The 22,136-nt window shown below is 35.7% G+C and overlaps 1 protein-coding gene across 1 annotated transcript in view; it reads right to left on the reverse strand.

The window, feature by feature from the left end:
- Positions 1 to 9,758: 9,758 nt before the first annotated feature.
- Smp_164220 (GTP-binding protein era, putative) overlaps positions 9,759 to 22,136 on the reverse strand; it is a gene marked incomplete at both ends in the record, with an annotated part of 19,302 nt that continues 6,924 nt past the window's right edge. Inside the window, 7 exons of the mRNA XM_018791918.1 lie at positions 9,759 to 9,797; positions 11,550 to 11,729; positions 12,394 to 12,639; positions 12,849 to 13,050; positions 18,052 to 18,184; positions 21,670 to 21,731; positions 21,777 to 21,823. Coding sequence (XP_018645021.1) covers positions 9,759 to 9,797; positions 11,550 to 11,729; positions 12,394 to 12,639; positions 12,849 to 13,050; positions 18,052 to 18,184; positions 21,670 to 21,731; positions 21,777 to 21,823 — 909 coding nt within the window. The remainder of the gene's footprint in view (positions 9,798 to 11,549; positions 11,730 to 12,393; positions 12,640 to 12,848; positions 13,051 to 18,051; positions 18,185 to 21,669; positions 21,732 to 21,776; positions 21,824 to 22,136) is intronic.

Genomic DNA, 22,136 nt, shown 5'->3' on the forward strand with positions numbered 1-22,136 from the left:
TCCATATTCCCATTATAATCTACACCTGCCTAAATTACTGGAGTCACAACAACCTAATTGGAATTACTAATTATCTATAGTTGTGGATTATGGTACCAAATACAGCTCTATCACGCCAAAGCCTGCTGATGTAAGTGACGTCCCATAACTTTTCTTTGTGTTGACAAATTGTATATTACAACATTAACCTTTGGATGTAATAACTTTTTTGTCACTTTTGAGATGATACAGTTTTTGGTCCACCACAAGTCCTTTAATTAGAGGAAATTACTCACAATAATATTCAATGAGATCAAACTTCCAATTACGCTAGAGTTAAATCTAGTCTTTTTTGAGACCTTGGCGGAGTATTCTGTGACTCAAAGTGTGCGTCCACCAAAGACCTACCAACCGAATTGGCGCTATTTGTAGCTATTTTCCCTCCTCTTCTTTGTTTCCGCACTATCCTGTCCACATTTATCGGTGAAGCTGACCAATTTATAAGGATTTAAAGAGTAGAAAATAGATGAAATAAACAAGATCATCACAAGTGTGACAATCAAATAAAAGAAGAGTACCTCAAAACGGATTTGAAGACAATTCTAAACCTTAACCGAAATAATTCAAGTTGAATTCGACCAAGTATGCTTTTGATGCAATAAATATACAAAAGGAAATACAATTCACATAAAGCAAGAAATCACTGCTCATTTTTAAAACTCTATCGTCTACTTCTTCAGGGTAATAACAGTTTTCCCAAGAATATTTTGGTACATAGGAAGGACTACAATGATGGCGGGAAACAGAATGAGTTTTATTAAGAAACTATGGCTTATATAAATTTATATTTCTTGCAAATGACAGTAAATAGTCGTTTGATAGTTAATTTTCTCGTAGAGTTGTATTTTATCAAAATTACTACACACTGGTAGAGTATCATGAAAAAATATTGTTGACCGTGAACATTTTCATAGTTATCTGGTATCAAGGTGATAAATCAGTGATAAAGAACACGTTGTATTAACGACAGTCTCTGATAGATGACGGACCGGCCACTGATTCTTTAATTTCAAAAAATCCTTTGAAAATCTGAAATTATAAATAAACACAAGAAAAAAACATGATTGTTGAAGCTTTGTAGCAAAAAAAGAAGCTAAATGTAGTTGTTATTGATTTTACATGATCAAACTGAACATATCAACTCCATGCTACAAAGATTATCGTAAGGTGTTATCGTACTGCTGGTTGTTCACTATTTCATTAATTTGATGTATGCACGATTATCATTAAGGAAATACATATTATTTTGTCTTCAATGCTTTCGACCATTTAGAAACAACGATATTGTCATCACATCTGGAAGGTGATTATATTACGTGGTGAATAACAGGAATCCAGAATAAAATCTTCACCTTAAATGGGACAATGTCAACCTCGAACCCCCAAGAAGTGGCGAATGTTAGTAATTGTCAAAGTATCAGTTCATTATGATTCCTCCAAGATTTAGAACCTTATTAATAAGGCTAATGAATTCCTATGGGCAGCTATCGCTCACTATATATTGCTTATTATTAATCTTCATATTTTCTAGTTATTTACCGTTCAAGGACAGATTTAATAGATCAGTCTTTACATTCGATCTCTTTAGATCAACAGTGAAGGATGTAATTGAACATTGCCAATCACGTTCATTTAGATAAGAATCACAGTACTTCTTTGTATCTACAGGGAAATATATAAAAATATGAGGCAAGCTAGCAATTTAACCGAAATATATTGTAGATCATCAACGTTGATGATCTGTTTCGAAATGATTGGAGGGGCCTACTAGAGTTAGACGAGAATGGTGACGAACCAAATTACGCTGAAGTCACACCTCGCGACCAGCACCTTACGTGGATTGCCCCCATCGACGTAACAAGGGACTATGGACGCTATGGAGACTGTACAACACAAAAGACGTTATTACAAGAATATATTAGTTAAGGTACAACCACGAAATTACAGAGGTGAAAGAACAACCACTGCCGATTTGGCCAGTCCATGGCGTATATTTTATTGATGCGCGTTGACTATCCTTGACCTTGACAGGGATCAATGATCTGTTCGATATTCAGTGACCCTACAATATAGTTGCCAATCTATATAATAAGATCCTACCAGTTTGAACAAAAAAGATGTATAGATCTGAAAATTCAGTGTTGAAGTAAATACAGATTTGGTGTTCTTCAGTGATGTGTTTATGTCGAAAGTTAGAACTATGCAAGTCTTATAGATACAAATTATTAGTGAAATTCCTCATCATGTACAATCAATGAAAGTGGACTACATATTCTTTGGTATTTACTAACTCAAGATAAAACTATTTCGAAGTGTTTCACGAGTACTGATTTAAAGATGAAAATATATGTTCAGGTGTCAGTTGCTTCCCGCATATATTTACGTGATTTCGAATAAACTTAATACTCAAGGTTGTAGAAACTCGACAGACTAAGGGAAAGTGATGTTGTCTTTTAGATTTTTGACTCATAAACGGGAAAGTTATCAATGAGATTTCAGACTGTTACTGATTTAAACCGCTGTTTTTTCCGAACCGGTTAGTCATACTATGCTTCCGGCTGCGTCTAAAAATAAAATTTTAACTAAAATCGGCGATATCCTAATGACTAATTGGAGACTTTCAAGGTTTGGAAAGATGAAGAGACTGGAAATATTCCAGCTGCTATAAGTATGTGTCAACTGTTTACGGATTCCTCACAGCTATTTCTGTTTATAACACTCATCGGTGTCGTAGTGCACATTTCGATTTCCATCTCATTCAGTATATTAGTGCTAAACATTGTTAGTAATCTTCTTGTACGATTCTGACGAGGTATGGTAAGTTGGACCGATCCATATATGTGCCTGGTCCTACGTTGTAGCTGACTGACTGACGATTCTGACTTTTTGTATGTCGTGGTAATTTTTGTAACAATCTTAATTTGAAGGCGTTTAATATAGTAGCGAGGATATTGCTCGTTCTCGGTTCATCCATTTCTCTCTCAGTTATGATGATTATGTTACGTATTGCTGTACCAGTCAACTTGAACTTAGTTTCTAATTTTCCAAATTACACTTGCTGATATAATGATGACAAGCTGACTTATTTCCTGGTAGCTTTGACTTGACGTTACTTAATACTAAGCACTAAGTTTTGATCCTGACCTTTGATGAGGACACTAGATTTCGGCATGTTGGAGCCGAATAAGTGTTAGCTGAGCTTGTTTCGGATACGCTAAAACATCACAAATATCTGGATTGCATCCTCTGAGTCATATAACCCATTAAGTTGATAGCTATCTAACGTAGTCTAGAATGGAAATCAGAGACGAACCTGTTGTGGTCTTCATTTATATATTCGATAAATAATAAAACGCATACTAATAATTCACCAAAAGTTGTGCTTTTTGAACTATCTCTAATACTCTTTCCTTTATTATTATGGTAGGCGTCCACGATTTGATTCGCTTACAAAATCCTGGTTGTTTTTTAAATGGAGAAATTTCAGGCTTAGGCCTAGTATTTCAGTGCTAAAAATAAATGTAGGCAACCATTGTTTAAAAAGACTCGATTGTGGATCAAAATTATTTCATATTATCAACCAGATTATTATTAAAGCGATTCAATATCTACATATTTCATAAATCATTGTTTTTAAAATGGTATTCATGGATGATCTCAACCAATAATTCCTAATACTTAGAAGGCATCACTCTTTCATACACACTCTCATTTCAAGCGGTATAAAAATGTACAGTAAAGATGAGGAAAACCATCTTGATTATCCTAAGTAGGGATTTTAGCACTATATTATATACTATGAGCATCACGATTTTTATCATAAATAGTAAGAATGTTGGTGTAGAAATATTGACGACATTTGTTTAAGAGTTTAATTTAGTTAACGTGGATCTATGCAATTCTCTTTAAGGATTGTTGTCAATTATGGCGACACAAGTCGAATGGTCCACTAAAACTACTGTGGCTACTGACACACTGAACCCACGTTCCTGTTTCTAGACATTCAATAAATGATTCATAACATTTCGGAGCCTCGACTGGAAACTAAGAAATTTCAGGCATGTTGAGGTTACCACAAATAAGCTTGTCTGGGAATGGAGGGGATAATGCTAGCGCAAGTACCTCTGACGATATTGTTATCTCACCAATTGATGAGTAAGGTTGACAGTAGATACAGCCGGATAGTAAGGTAATGGAATTCGATGGCTTTAAAGCCATCCACACCGAAACCTTCAGTTTGTTTAGTTCAGGCATATCACATAATAGTGAGTTTAAGCTAGAGTGGGCGTAAATAAGGCTGAAAAAACCACAGGTTGTGTAGTTTGACAACACTTCACCAGTAACACCTTCGATAATCGAAACGCCCCACCCAGTTAAATCAAAAGTCAGAAGCGAGGAGGTTGGAAGATATATTTGATGGGTTATCAATATATCGAAAAGTGACTGACCTAATCTGGCTAATGATCGTTGGAGATGTTTCTCACGCCGTTCTGAAACGTGATCTTGTAGGGTCACTGAATATCGAACAGATCATTGATCCCTGTCAAGGTCAAGGATAGTCAACGCGCATCAATAAAATATACGCCATGGACTGGCCAAATCGGCAGTGGTTGTTCTTTCACCTCTGTAATTTCGTGGTTGTACCTTAACTAATATATTCTTGTAATAACGTCTTTTGTGTTGTACAGTCTCCATAGCGTCCATGATCCTTTGATGCGTCGATGGTTCAATCCACGTAAGGGCCGGTCGCGAGGTGTGACTTCAGTATTAGTTGGTTCGTCACCATTCTCGTCTAACTATAGTAGGCCCCCAATCATTTTGACATAAATCATCAGCGTAGATGATCTTACACTGGTGAGCAAGACTTCGAATAACGCAACCTATCACTACGATCTTTTTCTATTGTACTCTATGCTTATAACCTTTCTTTTTTACGTCTCCTATGTTAATCAGTTGCTCCGAACATTCGTTGCCTCATATCAATGTTGATTAGTATTTCAACTGAAATAATTAGTTCAATCGATAGAACTAACCAATCAACTACGACTATCGTGGTTCTTTAACAAGCATTAGCAGCATGTAAATGCTCCTGTGTAATATGTCTGTTAAAATATCAACCACTCGTAAGTATAGCCTCAAGGCAACACGAACGCTTATCTGTTTGCAACTTATCCACTTGTATAACCAATACAGGATTAACTGTCGATTATAAATTCATCTTTCTGCCTAATCACTATCAACTAACTCCTATCAGAAACTCTCTACTAGAATATTTTACTTTTTTAACCACTGCCTGCCTAACTTCCAATTGCTGAGTTCCATGGCGAATCAGAGGATACAAATGCTAGAAATTTACGGTGAGTTTGAACTATAAATTTCCTGCAATGTTAGATCTTGTTTAGACTGTTTCGCCAGGCAATGCTACATGTTTGGCTCAAAATAAATTTGGACGTATACCAATTCAGTCTACAACGCTTCGTTAATCCACGAATTTAATCAACATATTTCAATTACTTTGGAGCAAGAGTAACCCAGGCGAGTTTCACAATTGCGATAGTTAATTTCGTATAATATTTATGATGTTTAATAACGTTTCGCGGCTACTTTCAATTCGAGTAGTCATATAATCTGTCACTGCCGTCAAATTTGAGTCGAAACTATGTACATTTATGACTCGTAAGTCAACATACTCCGAAAAAACGTATTTCATGTACACGAGCAATCCATGTCTTAATGAGACACTTCGTCGTACTTGATGTCACTTAGCGCTAAATAACATGCTTTTTTATGAAACGATCACGTTATCTAAACCTAGACTTTAGTTACATTGGTGGTTACCATTTAAATTAATGTTTACTATGCGCTTTGTATTTGCTGTTATCTCACACAGTAAATCATGGCTCGATTTCCTTATTGCATGAAAGTCACTTTAATTCTGTCTTCGGCTCATTCACATGCAATACGGGTTTGGAAAATATCTAAACGACCTCTGAAATTCTCCACGAACCCCACGATAGTCTTCGTACATGTTTGCTATTACATATCCGATTGCTAAATTAACGATGCCCAAACGAACGTTCAGTACAATTGTCAGTATACGAAAAGATGTTACTTCGATGTGACGTTACAACACATCCGAACTATTGTAGTTATTCAACTTCGACGTCGTATTTATTTTTATCCTATGAAGTTTTGTTTCCGCGTGGCTGTTACCTAATAGATGATTTCGGTACATCAATCGGCTGTTCAAACACTCGACGATCTAAAGCCTGTCCAGTTCAATTGGTGGTTTGACGACACTTGTTCACGTGAATCATCAGTTTACGCAGTCGAGCAAATCTGAAAACTGACAATGATATTGTCGTCCCGACCCTAACACTGACAGCATTTTACACCGATATCATTGATATGAGTCCAGAGTGACACTCTTGGTTTCTTATGTTCTTTTTGACATTCTTCGGTTCACTCATCAAACAAACATGCAGCACCCACCGTTTATCATCTTTTAGAGACTTCATCGTGCCACCTTCGCTCTCGCTCTGTATTCTTCGCCCCTTATTGATTTTCACAGCAGTTGTCAGTTTTTCCAAACTGACTGCAAGTTGATCAGAAGCTTCGCACAAGGAAACCACGGCTTATCTTCACGGTTATACTTCTGTACTTACAGTTAGTCTGTTAAATATAGATATAACTAGAAATCGACGCTTACGAACAGTTGTCAACGACACTTACTGACTTTCTACTCTGTACCGAGGGCAGTACAAACATCGGCATCGATTGATAATACACTTATCGTACTATCACTGTGACATCACTACTCTTGCGGCAAACTTAACGTTTCTCATCTGAGGAACTCAACCACTTGTCAGAGCTATCTTTTTCAACGCGACTTGATAAAACTCTAAAATGTTTCTTTTTCTATTATTTCTATGGTTGATCGCTTAACATTTAACCAACGTCCTTGTTACGTGTTATTACTCGTTGTTTCCCGATCAGTTTCTGCAGCCTCCTTTCCATTTCTTTTAGAGCTCGGCAATACCCGGAGGATTCATATTAATCGTCTGGCAACCTCCGGCGCGCGACTACTCCCAACATGTTTGGCATCGATTCAAACGGCCGTTGAATCTGGTGGGGGAGTATTGTGGGGTCACTGAATATCGAACAGATCATTGATCCCTGTCAAGGTCAAGGATAGTCAACGCGCATCAATAAAATATACGCCATGGACTGGCCAAATCGGCAGTGGTTGTTCTTTCACCTCTGTAATTTCGTGGTTGTACCTTAACTAATATATTCTTGTAATAACGTCTTTTGTGTTGTACAGTCTCCATAGCGTCCATGATCCTTTGATGCGTCGATGGTTCAATCCACGTAAGGTGCTGGTCGCGAGGTGTGACTTCAGCGTAATTTGGTTCGTCACCATTCTCGTCTAACTATAGTAGGTCCCCAATCATTTCTACATAGAACATCTAACGTTGATGGTCCACAATCTGGTACGCATACATGACCTAGGACCTTCAGCTAAATGAGTCCATTAAAACTACTATGGTCAGTATCCAATGTCGAACACTTACAGAGCTATTGATTTGGGGGATTTACTTACAGCTACAAGGTATACTACGCTTCGTCCTTTCAATCTATCACTTCTGTATAGAAAATAGTTATGAAAAGATATACTTAGGTCGGAAATATTACTGTTAGTCCATGCTTCAGATATCATTATAGGCGATGGTCGATATGTAGATAAAAACAGGGCTGAATCGGTCGTTTTATTGGTTGGTACTAAAGGGTGTGGAAAGTTCTCTTTCTGAGAGTAATTACAATTGCGATCCTGGGGAATGTACGTAGATTATGGGGTGAGGAACCTATAAATACCATGCTTATTATGGTTTCAGGCTTTAGAGGGTGAGTGAAATGATCAGTACTCTGATAGTTTTTGTTAGTGTGCGTGTGAAAAGGTCTGTTACGCTCAAGCCTACTACCCGTTTTGTAACTTAGAGGTGGTGATGGCAAGTTATATGAAGGTTTTGTTTACGAACAAAACACCTAATGCGGCTAACCGCTACATACTTTTCACAAGAAAAGAAACGACTAGAACTTATAATATGTTTATTTAGGGCTGATAGTATTCATATTCACATCCTCAGGACGTCCTGATTCGGAGAAGCACTAACTCGGTATGAGCAAATCACTGGACTGATTAGATGTCCGAGGTTATTTGAGAGTCGGCAAACATTATAAATGTTAGTTTGATTTGTTTTAAATGCCAGTAGAATTAAGAGCACCGATCTGACATTTAAACGCTTTATGGATGAAGTAATTAGATGACTAGACCTTGTGTTTGCGTACATGAAGAATGGTATGATCGAGGGATTATCGAATGATGAAAGTTGAAGTCTTAGCTTCTTAGAACGATTCAAACGCGATACGGTAGTCACAAACTTCATACAACCCAAATTTATTGTTGCCTTTGAATTTTCTAGGACACCACATCGATTCCTACGGCATTAGTCCGTCACAAAAAAAAATTGATCCTACACAAGACTAAACTTAACCCGATTCAACAAGGTTGCTACGTATTTTGAGAATCGGTAGTTCTTACTGACGACTTCTACGAAACTATGCTAGGATATTAAGTCGTCACACCTGCTATTCAGAGGCAATCACAATGGTAGTGATGAACATTTGGACTTTCCATTTGAAGTAAAAGCTGTTTGTTAAAATCAACTATGTCTAATACCGTTATGTTCACACAGTTGAACGCTACCATACGACGTATTTAGTTGTATACTTTAACGCTTCGAAAACTGAAGTAAGAGCAGTTTTAAAAGGATAGGGCTCCACTTCACGTTTCTCTCAGAATGTCTGGAATCATCATACGCACAGCAGTGTCTTTGACTGTTGTTGATTATTTATTTGGCAGTTAAACATTTCAGCTTTATGTCATGAGCATCCTATACTGAATATGACTCACTGTTATCCCTTCCACATGTCAGCATCCACTCAGAGAAGCTAAACAATTGGACTACGGATCTCAGTTTACAGAAGAAATTAGGCAGCACTAATATGCTGCGTGGTGCCTCATCCAGAAGATAAATGAACACCACAGTAAATAAGGTTACATAAATCAAAGACGTGACGAAACCCTGAGTTTGTGGAACAGACCTGAAAGCGTCCAGACAATCCTGGTGACCAACTTGTACTGGCAGATAGAGTGAAACTAACACAACGAAATAAGGCAGTAACATAAAGATCATAACGAGGTGGCAGTGCGTATCAATGCTTGGCTTACTAATGGACTTGATAAGTCGCGATAAATAACCGAAGGTTCGTTGATTGTCTACTGGTATTAGAACCATTTTACGGATGGAGTAGTGATCGTAAATGTTTGTTGGGCAAATCAGTGAAGGTAACAGTGAGCAGCAACTGGACACAGGAAGACTTCACTGCTGTGATCAATGCATTGGGGAAACCGGCTCTGGAAATAAATCCTACCACCCTCTAGGGCACCAATCTAGATTCGCTTAATGACTGAAAAATAGACAGAAGACTTCCAGAGATGATGGCTAAATTTATTTTTAGTTTGACAAGGATTCTGACTCTGTTAGACACTAAACACACTCTCAAACGAAGGCTCTCAGTTAGTCACCTGACAGTCGTCCATGCTTGGCTCTCCTCATGTGACTAGCCATTTAATTAGGTACACTATCGGTATGTGATTAATCATGGTGTTTCTTACGACTGTTGACACCTATTTGCTTTTTGTTCCAAGTACGTTTCAAGTGAGAAAGTCCAGAAACATACATGTGATACAACGCTACCACGACCTTTGTAAGGGGGAAAATCACGTTAAAATAGTCAAATAGTAGTCAATGGTAAGTATTGTACAGATCAATTTCCAAGTTAATAGTTACACACCAAACCGAAATAGGCTCAATGGACCTGTCTAGTCTAAAATCAAGAGGATCTGTACCACAGGATAGTGTACTATTTCAAACGTCATGATGGATTGCCAAGATGTGCTAACTGACACAATTCCCGTCTAACTTGGATAGGCCTCCAATCGTTCGACAGAGATCATCAACGTTCATCATCTACATATCCATTATCTGATTAATTTGACGAAATCTACGTACCTGTGCACATAGAAACGATTATAAATATCGCTATCTCAACAATAAAATGAGGTTTGACTCACGTAACAACGACATGGAGAAAATATTGGATTTCCTCAGGTGTTGTATACTGCGACTAAAAACATCAGTTTGGAATGCTTTGTAACAACTTTGATTGGCTAAGAGTTGACTGCGAATACCTAAGTAAATGTCAAGACCCTAAAGCTCAAGTATTCATTCACTTCCTTACTTTGTTTAGGCACTATATTTCCTATTATTTGATACTGAGTGTTAGAAAACCTTGTGTAGTTGAAAAGATAACCTCGCGCTCCACTGAACCATTCACTATCTAATTCTAGACCTATTCACTACTAGTTTGGTTTCTCTTATCGGTATAACGAGGGCTTAGTCGTAAAAGTTAAACCTTCTGATTTTCTTAAACATAGATTCCATATATGTACTTGGTTCTACTGTTTTTCATCGCAACGTTTTCGTATTGTAGTCATTATTTTGCCCCGTCCATATCATATTATTGTGTTGGTCATAAACCACACTTCAGACTCAATCCAAACCGAAAGCCAGGAGGATAGATGTAATTTGTTACTGGTAGAGATAGACACTACTGTGGCTACGAATGTCAGACTGCCAGGATTTGATCATAATGACCCCGAATTGTGGTCCACTCAACTAGAGCATTATTTCACGAGACACAATATTAAGTCTAAGGAAATTCGCTACCGATATTTGTGTTCTATCCTCCCTCATTCAGCTGTCAAAGAGGTGCGAAACTTAATTTTAAGTTCACCAACATCGCAACCATACACAATCTTAATACGAGGGATAATGGACCGTCTATCTTTATCAGACGGCCAATGAATTCAAAAGCCTTTCCACGGAGGAACTTTAGGTGATGGGTCACCATCACGAATGTCAGACTCCCAGGATTTGATCATAATAATATCCATTGAGAAACCACTGATGATTTATACATGTTAATACATAGATATTTCGAAAAGTCAAGAGTCTTGCGACTCTATTCGATATTGGAATAGTTATTCAGATGAATCTGACACACGGTGTGACAGCACGTTCACTTTTATGACTCAACCAACTAATCCTGTCACTAAGGTATTTGTACGACTTGAGATTTAAATATTGCAAAGCTTACAAAAATTTTATAGACAGGGTGATGGCGTTGTACTGTAACAAGTAAGTAACTCTACCATACGGAAACTAAATCCACACATTGTACGAATCACAGTGCGGAAACTATTTTAATCAAATTCATCGATATTAACTGTTGTTACAAAATGAAATAACGTAGTTAAAAAGATAAGAAAAACAAAGCATTTACAAATCAAACTCCAAAATAAACTATTCCAATCTGTCATTTACTGGAAAAACTTCGGAAAAATCTTGGGTGCGGCGAAGCTTCTTTTTGATATTAGAGTCGATTTTGAATAACTCGGCAGTTAATTTTACAACCGTATTACATCTGAACATTGTCATGAGCTCCAGTTTAACAGCGCTTGAAATCTCCTTTATCGTATTTCCTTTCATACCTAAAACACGTAACTAGAAAGCAGAATTAATCATTATTCGTTTTATATTTCCAGTGAGAACTATTCGAATATTGTGAAGTGTTCATAAAATCCGAATTGAAATAATGGCAATTTATAACTGAATACAAACAGGATTACTACCAATATAAAAAAATCGAATTTAATAGCCTCGTACTGCATGTACGGAACATATAATAGGTTTTTATGCTGAAGATATCACGTTTTACTAATATACAAAATAAAACAATAAAATGAATAAACTTAAGTGTGAGCCACACTATAAGAGAGAGGGATAACGATATTACCCGGCTGCTCGAATCGAAGTAAGTAAAGTGTGATTAGTTTTGTGTGTTTATTTAATTTGGTTGTATAACAGTTTAAATTGACTCTTACTGGACTGAGGATATTTTGTTAGCTGTCATCCCAGTGACCTTAAATATATTCGCAATGTAATACATACATAATGTGAAATGCATGCACACAGAGTATACTTAAAACCATACCAGTTAACTTACATAAAACAATATCGGTCTGTAAAGTTTGAGTCAATTGTTTGTGACTGTTTGGTCAGAAAGGCGCAGACTGTGACCACATATACATTTAAATTTACGACAGATTTATAATAATAGACAATAATTTAAGACAAAATTAATAATATATTATTGGCAGAAACTCACTAACTGACGTTCATTTTTGCACCGTATGCGCACGTGAATGTATACTCGATCATCACCACTGTCCAGTTTAATTTTGTCACAATCATCTACGATAATATGCAACGAGTATGGGATTTCCTGTTGTAGTTTGTTGAGACAGTGTGACCATACACACATTCGTATGAGTTCAGTTGGTTCTTGATCGGTTATCATTGTTGGAGGTAGGATCCAAGAACGAGTCGGTATAGCTTTGGATACAAGGAAGTCCTATTGTAAAAAGCAAGAAGTTTTCCCTATTTTATCTGTAAAAATCAGTAACTTAGAAATATGTTAAATAATTTTAATTTTTATTATAGTGAGAGTTTCAAAACCTTATACAAGCTCAATACGTCATTCTCTTGAATTTCCAATTGAGTAAACTAAACAACAAATACCCAACAACTTAATACTAAACTTTGTTCATATATATCACTTACCCTTAATTTGTCTATCCCATCGCCTATAAACGAAGAGACCATGAAAACCTCACTGAAACCTAACCACTTTGTAACCCCTTTAGTTGATTTTGTTATCTCTAACCAACGATTTCGACGATTACAAACTTCCTCAGGTGATGCTGTCTGAAGTAGCAATTGTTGTTTTAACGTTTCCAACATAGAATCTATATGATCTGAATCACTGTTTGCATCCAGAATTTGATTCGATTCACCACATGTGTTCAAAAGAAGTTGATTGATTTCAGCCTTTGATTTATGAAGGCTTTGACTATCTGAAGGCATTAATTTATCGTTTCCCGGTATGTTATGACAATCAAAAAATGCATCCCTGTGTTCTTCCATTTCATTTAAAAAATGATCTTTCAGGAAGGCTAAAAGTAAAAAAGATAAAAATAAATCCATATTTATGACTCATGATCATGACGTGGTCAACAGTACTAGTAAGTCATTCTAGATTGCAGGATTTACGCCAGATTGTACTTAATGATAGATATTTCTGAGGAATCAACTAGAATTGACGAAAATTGATTTTAAATATAAAATATTTACAACCTAGGCAAAGATTAGTAAGCTCTTCAAAAATCCGAACACCTGCAATCAAACAGAGCTTTAAATGTAATAATGAGTATTGGTGAGATTGAAGTGTACTTACGCAAGTTGTTCATTAGATTTAATGTGACAGATGACTACAGTGTAATGTAATCAACTTTGAAATTTTCTACATTCCTTTCGTTCAAACAAAACATCCACCGAAAGCAATCCGAAAAGAAAATTAATAAACAAAATAATTACCAATTAGATATGGTATTCCAGTTAGCCTATGTGAATCAATTACTTAAAAAATTATTTTTTAGGTTTCCAAAAGCAGCTAGATGGAGACCAGGTCAAATATATAAATAGCTCATTACGAACATATATGCTGAGATTTGATCAGGTAGCATAAGAGTAACTGAAAACTAGACCAAAATACGTCCGTTCCCCAAGCCCACTGAAAGCTATCATCAAGAAATATTCTCCACATATTCGTACACATTATTCATTTGATCCCCCTGAAACTCACTAAATCATTTAATGGAGTTTCAAAAGTACCTTCACATTCTCATCCAGCGTAACAAGTCAAGTAAAATTACCACTTTGATTAAAGCCTTCTTTGCTTACACTTGAAACCGTGATTATTTTTTCCATAAACAGTTATAGTGTGCAATAAGGTATTTTCGTACCAAAATGAAATAGTCGCATTTTACATTTGCATGAATTCACATCATCCCTATAAAAGGCATACACAATAACCTGACTACAAGTCGACCGGTCAAATACAAAATTATCTAGCCAGTCAGTGAGTAACATGAGTATGAATATCTAAGCAGACATCAATTCACTTGAAGTTGAGGAAGCATCCTAAAATGAGTACTTACACTGATGAAATGTAAACGAAGTCAAGTTATCCAACGTTTGCTACCTAACCACTTAATATCAGATCCAGTCAATGATCCAATCAATGAAAACTTGTAAGCACTGAAAACCAGGAGTGCATAAACCAACATTTTATAACTATGAACGAAATAACTGAGAATTCTGACGTGGCATGGATTCAAAACGCCCAATTTATGATTCCGAACATGTGTCATTTGTAACAACCCCACAGGGAACACTAAATACTAAACAACAGTTTGGCACACGTAATAGCAATCAGATATCTGTCATACAGTGTGAAAAAAATGGTGACTCAAGCCAAACTATACATATCAAACAAAACCATTAAATTATTACGAACCACTGATATCCTAGCATCGCTAAGAATATGTGACACCATTAAGTAATCCCGAAGTTGAAACTAAGTCATAGCTAACGAAAATTGCATTATAAGTACGTAACTTTATTCACAAGCACATGATTAGGAGACATTTGGTATGCAAAGACATGTGAGATCGCAATAATACAATTTTAGGTTAAGTAAAATCAAAATCTAGGAACCATAAACAGTGACAAACCAAGACAAACTTATGCCAATATTCGTCAATATTAGAATGAGTAGTTTGACAGAAACTGGGAGCCCAGTATAGAGAAGCCACTATATGTGAAATTATATATGAAATAATCTCAACGTTTTGTCCAACACACTTGTCTGGATTTCTTCAGGGTAATAATCAAAATTATCAAAGAATACACATTATGTTCAATATTCAAATCAAATCTATACTGTGCTAATCCAATTACATTCAGATTTTGAATTTAGTAATTGGGATATTATGTTTATTTATTTGTGAGTTTAAGTTATTAATAATTGATACTAAGTGTTAATTTGCTTTTTGTTTATTAGAAGAATACAAGTGCGAATTGAAAATATTTTTGAAACGTCGATGTGTATGCTAAATAAGAACCACTAAATACACAATTGTAGTGGTAAAAAATTCAAATTAATTTCTGTCAAAATAACGGTTCATGTGAAGTAAACAGGCTGGATAGAGTTAGGGTCTAATTACGTGTTAATTACTATTTGCCAAGGGGTGGCTAGTTGAATAGAATTTTTTTCTGTTCAGACTGCTCTTATTAACCCATACATCTGCTGTCGAACTTTCTTCATGCATGACAAACCCTTTCTGAAGTATTTTGGTCCTTTTGAAGTTGGTCTTGTGTCCTGTTTCTAACGCATGTAACGTTATCCCTGACCTATTCTCAAGTTTCTTAAAATTAACCGACTATTTGAGAACATGTTTCAAACATTGTTTGTGTTCCTTCAACCTTACATTCAACTGCATCATAACGATTGATCTCATAGACAACATTCTGTTGTTCTTCCTCTGGAAACTTATCATTTCATTAAGGCTGATATTATGGTATCCTCCTATTTTTTTCTTGTTCCTTTACAGAATGGGATGATCACGGTGTTCTTCCATTCTTTTGGTATACGCTTTAATTTAGTTTTTCTTTCATTTCTAACAATCTTCTTTACAAACTCTTTAAAGTAATTGTTTGTCCTCAGTGTAGACAATATTGAGTCCAATCCAGTCTATCGATATACCTTCTGTGTAATGAAATTACCACTCCTGTTGAGTGAATCCTTCACTACTGTAACCTTCCTACAGCAAGCATGAGCTGAACTGTACCTCTCAAAATGTGTTAATTTCCTGAATAAATCATATTTTAACTTATTATTACGTTTTCTTTCAACCAAGCAATCCAGAAACGCTAGTTTGTGGTTAGTAGACTCTATCTCCTTGACTAGCTTAATATTATCCGATGAGTTGTTTAAATTTTCAAATATTTCTTCTCAACCATTTCGCTTAACGGTAACAAAAAATATAATCTACATACAGTGACCAAACTTTGGGTGGATTTACACATTATATAATCCTACTGGTTTCTAAAGAATCCATGGATAAAATCGCTACAATCGGAGAAATTGATGAACCCAGTGCCACACTTTTCTGTCTGTAAAGATCTCAGAATAAAAATAAGGTGGATAGTAAACGCAATTCCAAACAATTAATAACTTCGGAAGGACTTAACAGGAATTGTAAATTCAAATCTGTATTAGATTTTAAACAATTATAAATAACATTTAATGCTGTATTGATAGGTACATTAGTAAATACGGAAGAAACATCAAAACTTGTCATCAATTCATCCTCTTCCATGTTAATGATATCAATATTATTCTTGAATTCAATTTTTAATCTCATGATCAACCAATTTGTCATCTGGTTTGAGTATCCTAGCTAAGTATTTCGCTAGTTTATGTGTCAGCGAATTTGTAAAATCAACCACTGGTTTCAGTGGTGTATTATTCTTGTGAATATTTGGTAGTCCATAGAATCTACAAGGATTACAAATTTCTGAGTATAATCTGAACCATAATGTCGGTCCTAGGCTTATTTTAATAGACTTTAAGCTTTTCGAATAATCTAATCTGTCGCTGTTTTGACGACTGATGATACAACTGTTCTGTGTTTAAATAACTCATTTATATTTGGTCCTATTTCCTTTAGTGTGATAACGGATTAAACGTTATCAATGTCACCAATCCTCGAACTTAGTGACTTCAAAGTCATGGTTGCTTTATATATACTTTATCTAAGAAATGTTCTGGTAGCTGTGATAGCCGCTTTGACGGAACGAATACACTTGTCAGGAAATTTAATTTTGATTATCGCCCTGACGAATTACAGACAAGATTGCTAAACAAAACGTTGGAATGATTTTAATTTCAGTTGCTGAGATTATTTCAAATGTAATTTCACAAAGAAGACATGTTAAGTTTTGAAATTCAATGTATACACGTTTGAACGGTACAAGAGAATGTAAACCGAATAACAGAATCGATCGTAAGGATTACTAGGCAAAATACTTCGGAAACGATATCAGCAACAACGTTAAACATATTCCCCAAGTGAGTAGGATGTGATTTTTGTGGCTTTATTACATTTCAAAATCGCGCAATAATATTCTTTTCCACCAATTAAACAATATACTTCAAGTTTATGGCTCCTATCGGGAACTGATGTTGATCAAAAACAACTGTATAACAGCGGTAGATAGAGATGGTTTATTCTGCTTGAAAAACCCATCTGACCTGGGGATCGACGCTTTTTTAATCTAACCGAATCATCATAAATACAAATCTGCAGAAATTAGCTGATTTCTATCTTAACATTATACTGTAGTGTACATGATAATGGACGTAGTGCCCTTTAGAGAAATAAAACCCAAAAATCAATAAAGTGTAAAAACTAATATTTGAAAATGTAGGATGGGATTCGAATAACTCTTACCATCTGATAGTGATTTTTTCTCTACCATATTATCTGGTATCAACTTAGAATCTGTTATATCCACGTCAACCTGTGTCGATTCAATCTGAGCCAGAAGATTATTCATATAAACAAGAAATTTATTCGTTGTTTGATGGCATACAGCAGGTAATCTAGCTGCAATCAATTCATTGGGAGGAATGAGATGATGAGTTGTGTCAGCTAACTTTGCTTGACGTTTAAACCGATTTGCATATCTGTCAATATGTGAACGTCGACCGTGTACGATGCCGCCAGTAAGTTTCCGAGCTATGTCCAATAGTCTAGTTGGATTTTTAGACAATCTATCAATCTATAGTAATATTGATTAAAAGAGCGAATAGTAATAATACGATGGAATTGATACTGTTTGTGTAGAAACTTCGAATCACTGAGGGAATATTTTATTTACCTTGTTTAATACTAATACTGATTCTTTATCGTTAAAGAAATGTAGTGCTTTTACAATTTCTTCATGAAGTACTTCGCGTGATTCTTTATGACTGACATCAATAACCACAAGAACTGGGAATACAAAACAAGACACAAAACAGGTTAAATATTACCTAAAAATATCTAAGAATCACAAAGTATTACTGATCCTATCTTCTGTTCTGGATGTATTTCAGTCAATACATTAATTTTCTGACCAACATAACTGCATTTTGGTAGGTGTTCGTGCGAGATTCAAGAATTAGTCCCCTGAGAAAATTATAGATTCGGTCAATTTAAAGTTTTATAAAGTCGATCGAAACATCATAAGAACTAATTAGATGCACATATGAAGGTCTTCCAACCTTTTGTGCCAGATTCTAAGCAACACATATTTTAAATTGTCAGGAGCGAAATGAGCAAATAGTTGAAACTAAAACATCCAAGACAGTTAGTTGAATGGTGTAGAAGTAGATGGGGTGAAGCGTTTTCAAGATTAGCACTTTGAAACAAGAGGGCACCGAATACATATTAGCCACACAAGTCACTTGATTTGTGTGTAGGCTGTGATATTGCACGGGTGCCCAGATCGAAGCGGGTAGTTTTCTTAGGGAGCCACACCCGGTGACTTCGACCTAAAGGTCTGATCCACAAGGCAGCGGGGCAATGTCAGGAAATGCAGTTTCATGGTAGCTGGTGACCAATAATTGGTTCATAACCCATTTGTTCTCTCAGGATCCTGGAGCCAATGTGCATGAGGGTTTTTCAACTTTCTTAGGTGGATCCTCTGTGTCCACCAACTCGGTTAAAGCGCCGGACATTCGCTTTTCGTTCTCTCAATCTCGTAAACAACACGATAGGATGTTTCAAATCGACGGTGTATGTTTATAATAGGATTCAACAGTATATATAAGAATTAAAACTATTTTACGGCAATGTCATGTTAGCTAGTCACCTATAGCCTTCAACATAATAAAGATACAACAGGCTATTTTTTTGTAAAAATAATACACTTTTCGCCACATATATGCGTCAGTTCGAGTTGCCACACTTCATTAGCACAACAATATGGACACCAAATTCATAGAAGTAGTTATTTCAATGGTGGTAAAGAAGAAAATTCCATATAACAATATTATACAGGAAGAAAGAATTAGTTCGTAGAAAGAAAGGTATGTAGTAATTTTAATCTCATAGTCCAAGGGGAGACAAAGAGTGCATACACCTACGCCATTGTGATCGATTCTGAGCCATGTCACACAGTCTCCAACCATTCATTAAGATAGTCGCACAGACCCCAACCAAGGAGTCTGCATCTGCCAACATGGCTCAGACCAGAAGTTAGTGACTTTTTATACTGATGTTATGTTTTGGTTTAGCAGCCTCCAACTTTCTTCCATCCATCTCTAACACTCGTCAGCATTGCGCGTCGTGGTAGTCGGTGGTTCGGCATACGAAATACGTAGCCCAGTCATCTCAGTCAATGAAGATTCACAACCTCATCAACTGATTTACCATCATTCTCTAATACCCTGTGTCTAACCTCACTATTACTTACTCAATAATCCCAGTACATGCGAGCAATATTTCTATGACATCTGTGGTCAAATACTAGTAACTTATGAGTATCTTATACTCTCAGTGGTCACGTTTCGTAGCCGTAAATTGAATCAGAGCGAACTGCTGCACAGCATACTCGTCCTTTTATTGATAGACGGATATCTCGCCTTCGCCATAGTTGACGTAAGTTAGAAAAAGTCAAACGAGCTTTTTGAATCCGTGCAGGGATTTCGTCAGACAACAACCCATTAAGGCTTATCAGACTTCCAAGATAAGTGGAGTTGTCGACGCGTTCGACTACTTCACACCTTATCGTTAGTTCAGGTGTTGACGCAGGCCAGTTCTGAAGCAACAACTTGCTTTTTTTTATAGATGCTCTGGGTAACAACTAATCAAATTCTTTGTCTAAAGTTATCATAATAAATGATCGTAGAAAGAGGAAACGTCTCAACAGAAGTGTGCATTGTAACTAAAAAGAGAAAATATAAGACTGAAAATTTCATGAATCATTTCAGAGTAGAAGATGCAACAACAACTTGTCAAATTAAAGTACATTAATGGATAACAAAAATTATTGAGAACAGTGTATATTGAATATTTTGTTCAGAAGTATCAATAAATATTCAACTTTTCACACTATTTTTGATAATCTATTCTAGTGATTAAAGTTTGGAGTGAATGATATTCCTGAAACTATTGGAAGATTGAAGTTAATAGATAGGAACTAATAATGTGTCTATTGCATACTGATAATTGTCGACAAAGATGTTGGTACATTGTGAATCCCATAGATAGAATATGGTCAACACTAAGGGTTAAACAACATAATGGTCACTACCTATTGTAATCTATTAGTGTATTTAGAAATCTTGTTTTGCAAACTTCGAATGCCAAGTATTTTATGGTGCGAACATGTTTTTTTAACTTAATAACGTTTTTTTGAGACTCGTAGAGAACTATACTGCAGACAAATAATTTATTTTATCAGAAAATCAATAAGTATATATTGGAAGACAGACTATCAGATGACACTTAAGTCTGATTTGTCTGAAATTCTTATGTGGTTACTTACGTTTACTGATTCAACCACAACTGGTTGGTTTACTTCAGTATATTTATGAGCCAAAATGTGTTTTGATCGAAATGCATTAAAATTTCCCCTTTAGTCTTAGAGGCAAATCTATCTCTGCTGATTTAACAGACGGGAGATGAGGCAGACATGAAACTGTTAATCAATATACGGATGTCGATTGCTATCGTTGTAAAACTTCATAGGGAACTTTAGTTGATAAGTTAGAAAATACAACGTTAATGGATCTTGAAACGGGAAACATCAATACACTAAAGAGACAGACTATGAAGCTAGGTTACTAACCTATTAGAGTAAATAAGTATCTAATATTATTACCGCAGAACCAGGATTGTGAAGAATGAGACGAACACTACGTTACGGACTGACATATGACTAAGTAATATCAGAAAATGAAAGCACCCAAACTTATAGAATGAGGCTATGTTAAAATGGGTGTAACCAAGTTCATGCTTGACGATTTTAAAATTCTTAAGATAAACCCATAATTGAATCAAGTTCTGATGTTTAGAGTGATTTACTAAAAGAAGAACAGTGTTGGTATTTCAGTTTCAACTAGTTAATGGTAACATTTTTTAGATTAAGTTTGAAAGTAGAAATTAAAGTAAATCAATGAAAAAAGACAAACCACAAAATTTGGTAATCAACCTCGAAAGTAGAACTCAATTATAAATAGATATGCCTCTAAAATCTGGCAAAATGTACGTTACGTAAAACGCTTTTTCATCTCTGCATTAGGGAGACATTATACTTTACATAGTGAGAACTCTATAAAATAAAAATTGAAGTAGAACAGAGATATTTATTTCAAGTAAAACTGATTTCCCCAGAAAACCAGTCATGTGGATATATAGTTTGAAATAACTGTTCTGACTAGCGTACACAAGTGTATTTAGAAAAGTAAATACAATTTCTGCGACTAACTTACTTAAATCAGAATCGAAAATAGCAGAATGAGGATCCCGAATGAATGTTTTTTCGAGCTTAAATCTGAAAGCCACAATTAAGTTAAGCCTCATCAAAAGTATACCTTACCTGGAGGCTTTTGATCTGCCAACAAGTCCGGGTAAGTCTACAAAAGCCTAGTGAAATGAAACAATTTCACAGGTAATATTTAAAAGAATTAGCATTAGAACGCTTAAAACCGAATATAACGCAATATGTACTATTTCAAAGCAAATCCAACAAAAATGTTCTTCATTAATGTTTTTCACGCCAATAATTTGAAACACAACAATTTGTACAAACACACTGACATGTTTCCGCTACTCTTCATTAGTGTTTCTTCTGACTAAAAAACTTTCAACCTACAAGTTATTTACACATATAGGGTCGATGACTGAAAAATTCCGTTTACCAAAACTAACCGCATTCAAATCTGCGTAGACTGAATCA

Source organism: Schistosoma mansoni (assembly GCF_000237925.1).
Source record: "Schistosoma mansoni, WGS project CABG00000000 data, chromosome 1 unplaced supercontig 0034, strain Puerto Rico, whole genome shotgun sequence".
In the NCBI taxonomy this organism is placed as follows: Eukaryota; Metazoa; Platyhelminthes; class Trematoda; order Strigeidida; family Schistosomatidae; genus Schistosoma; species Schistosoma mansoni.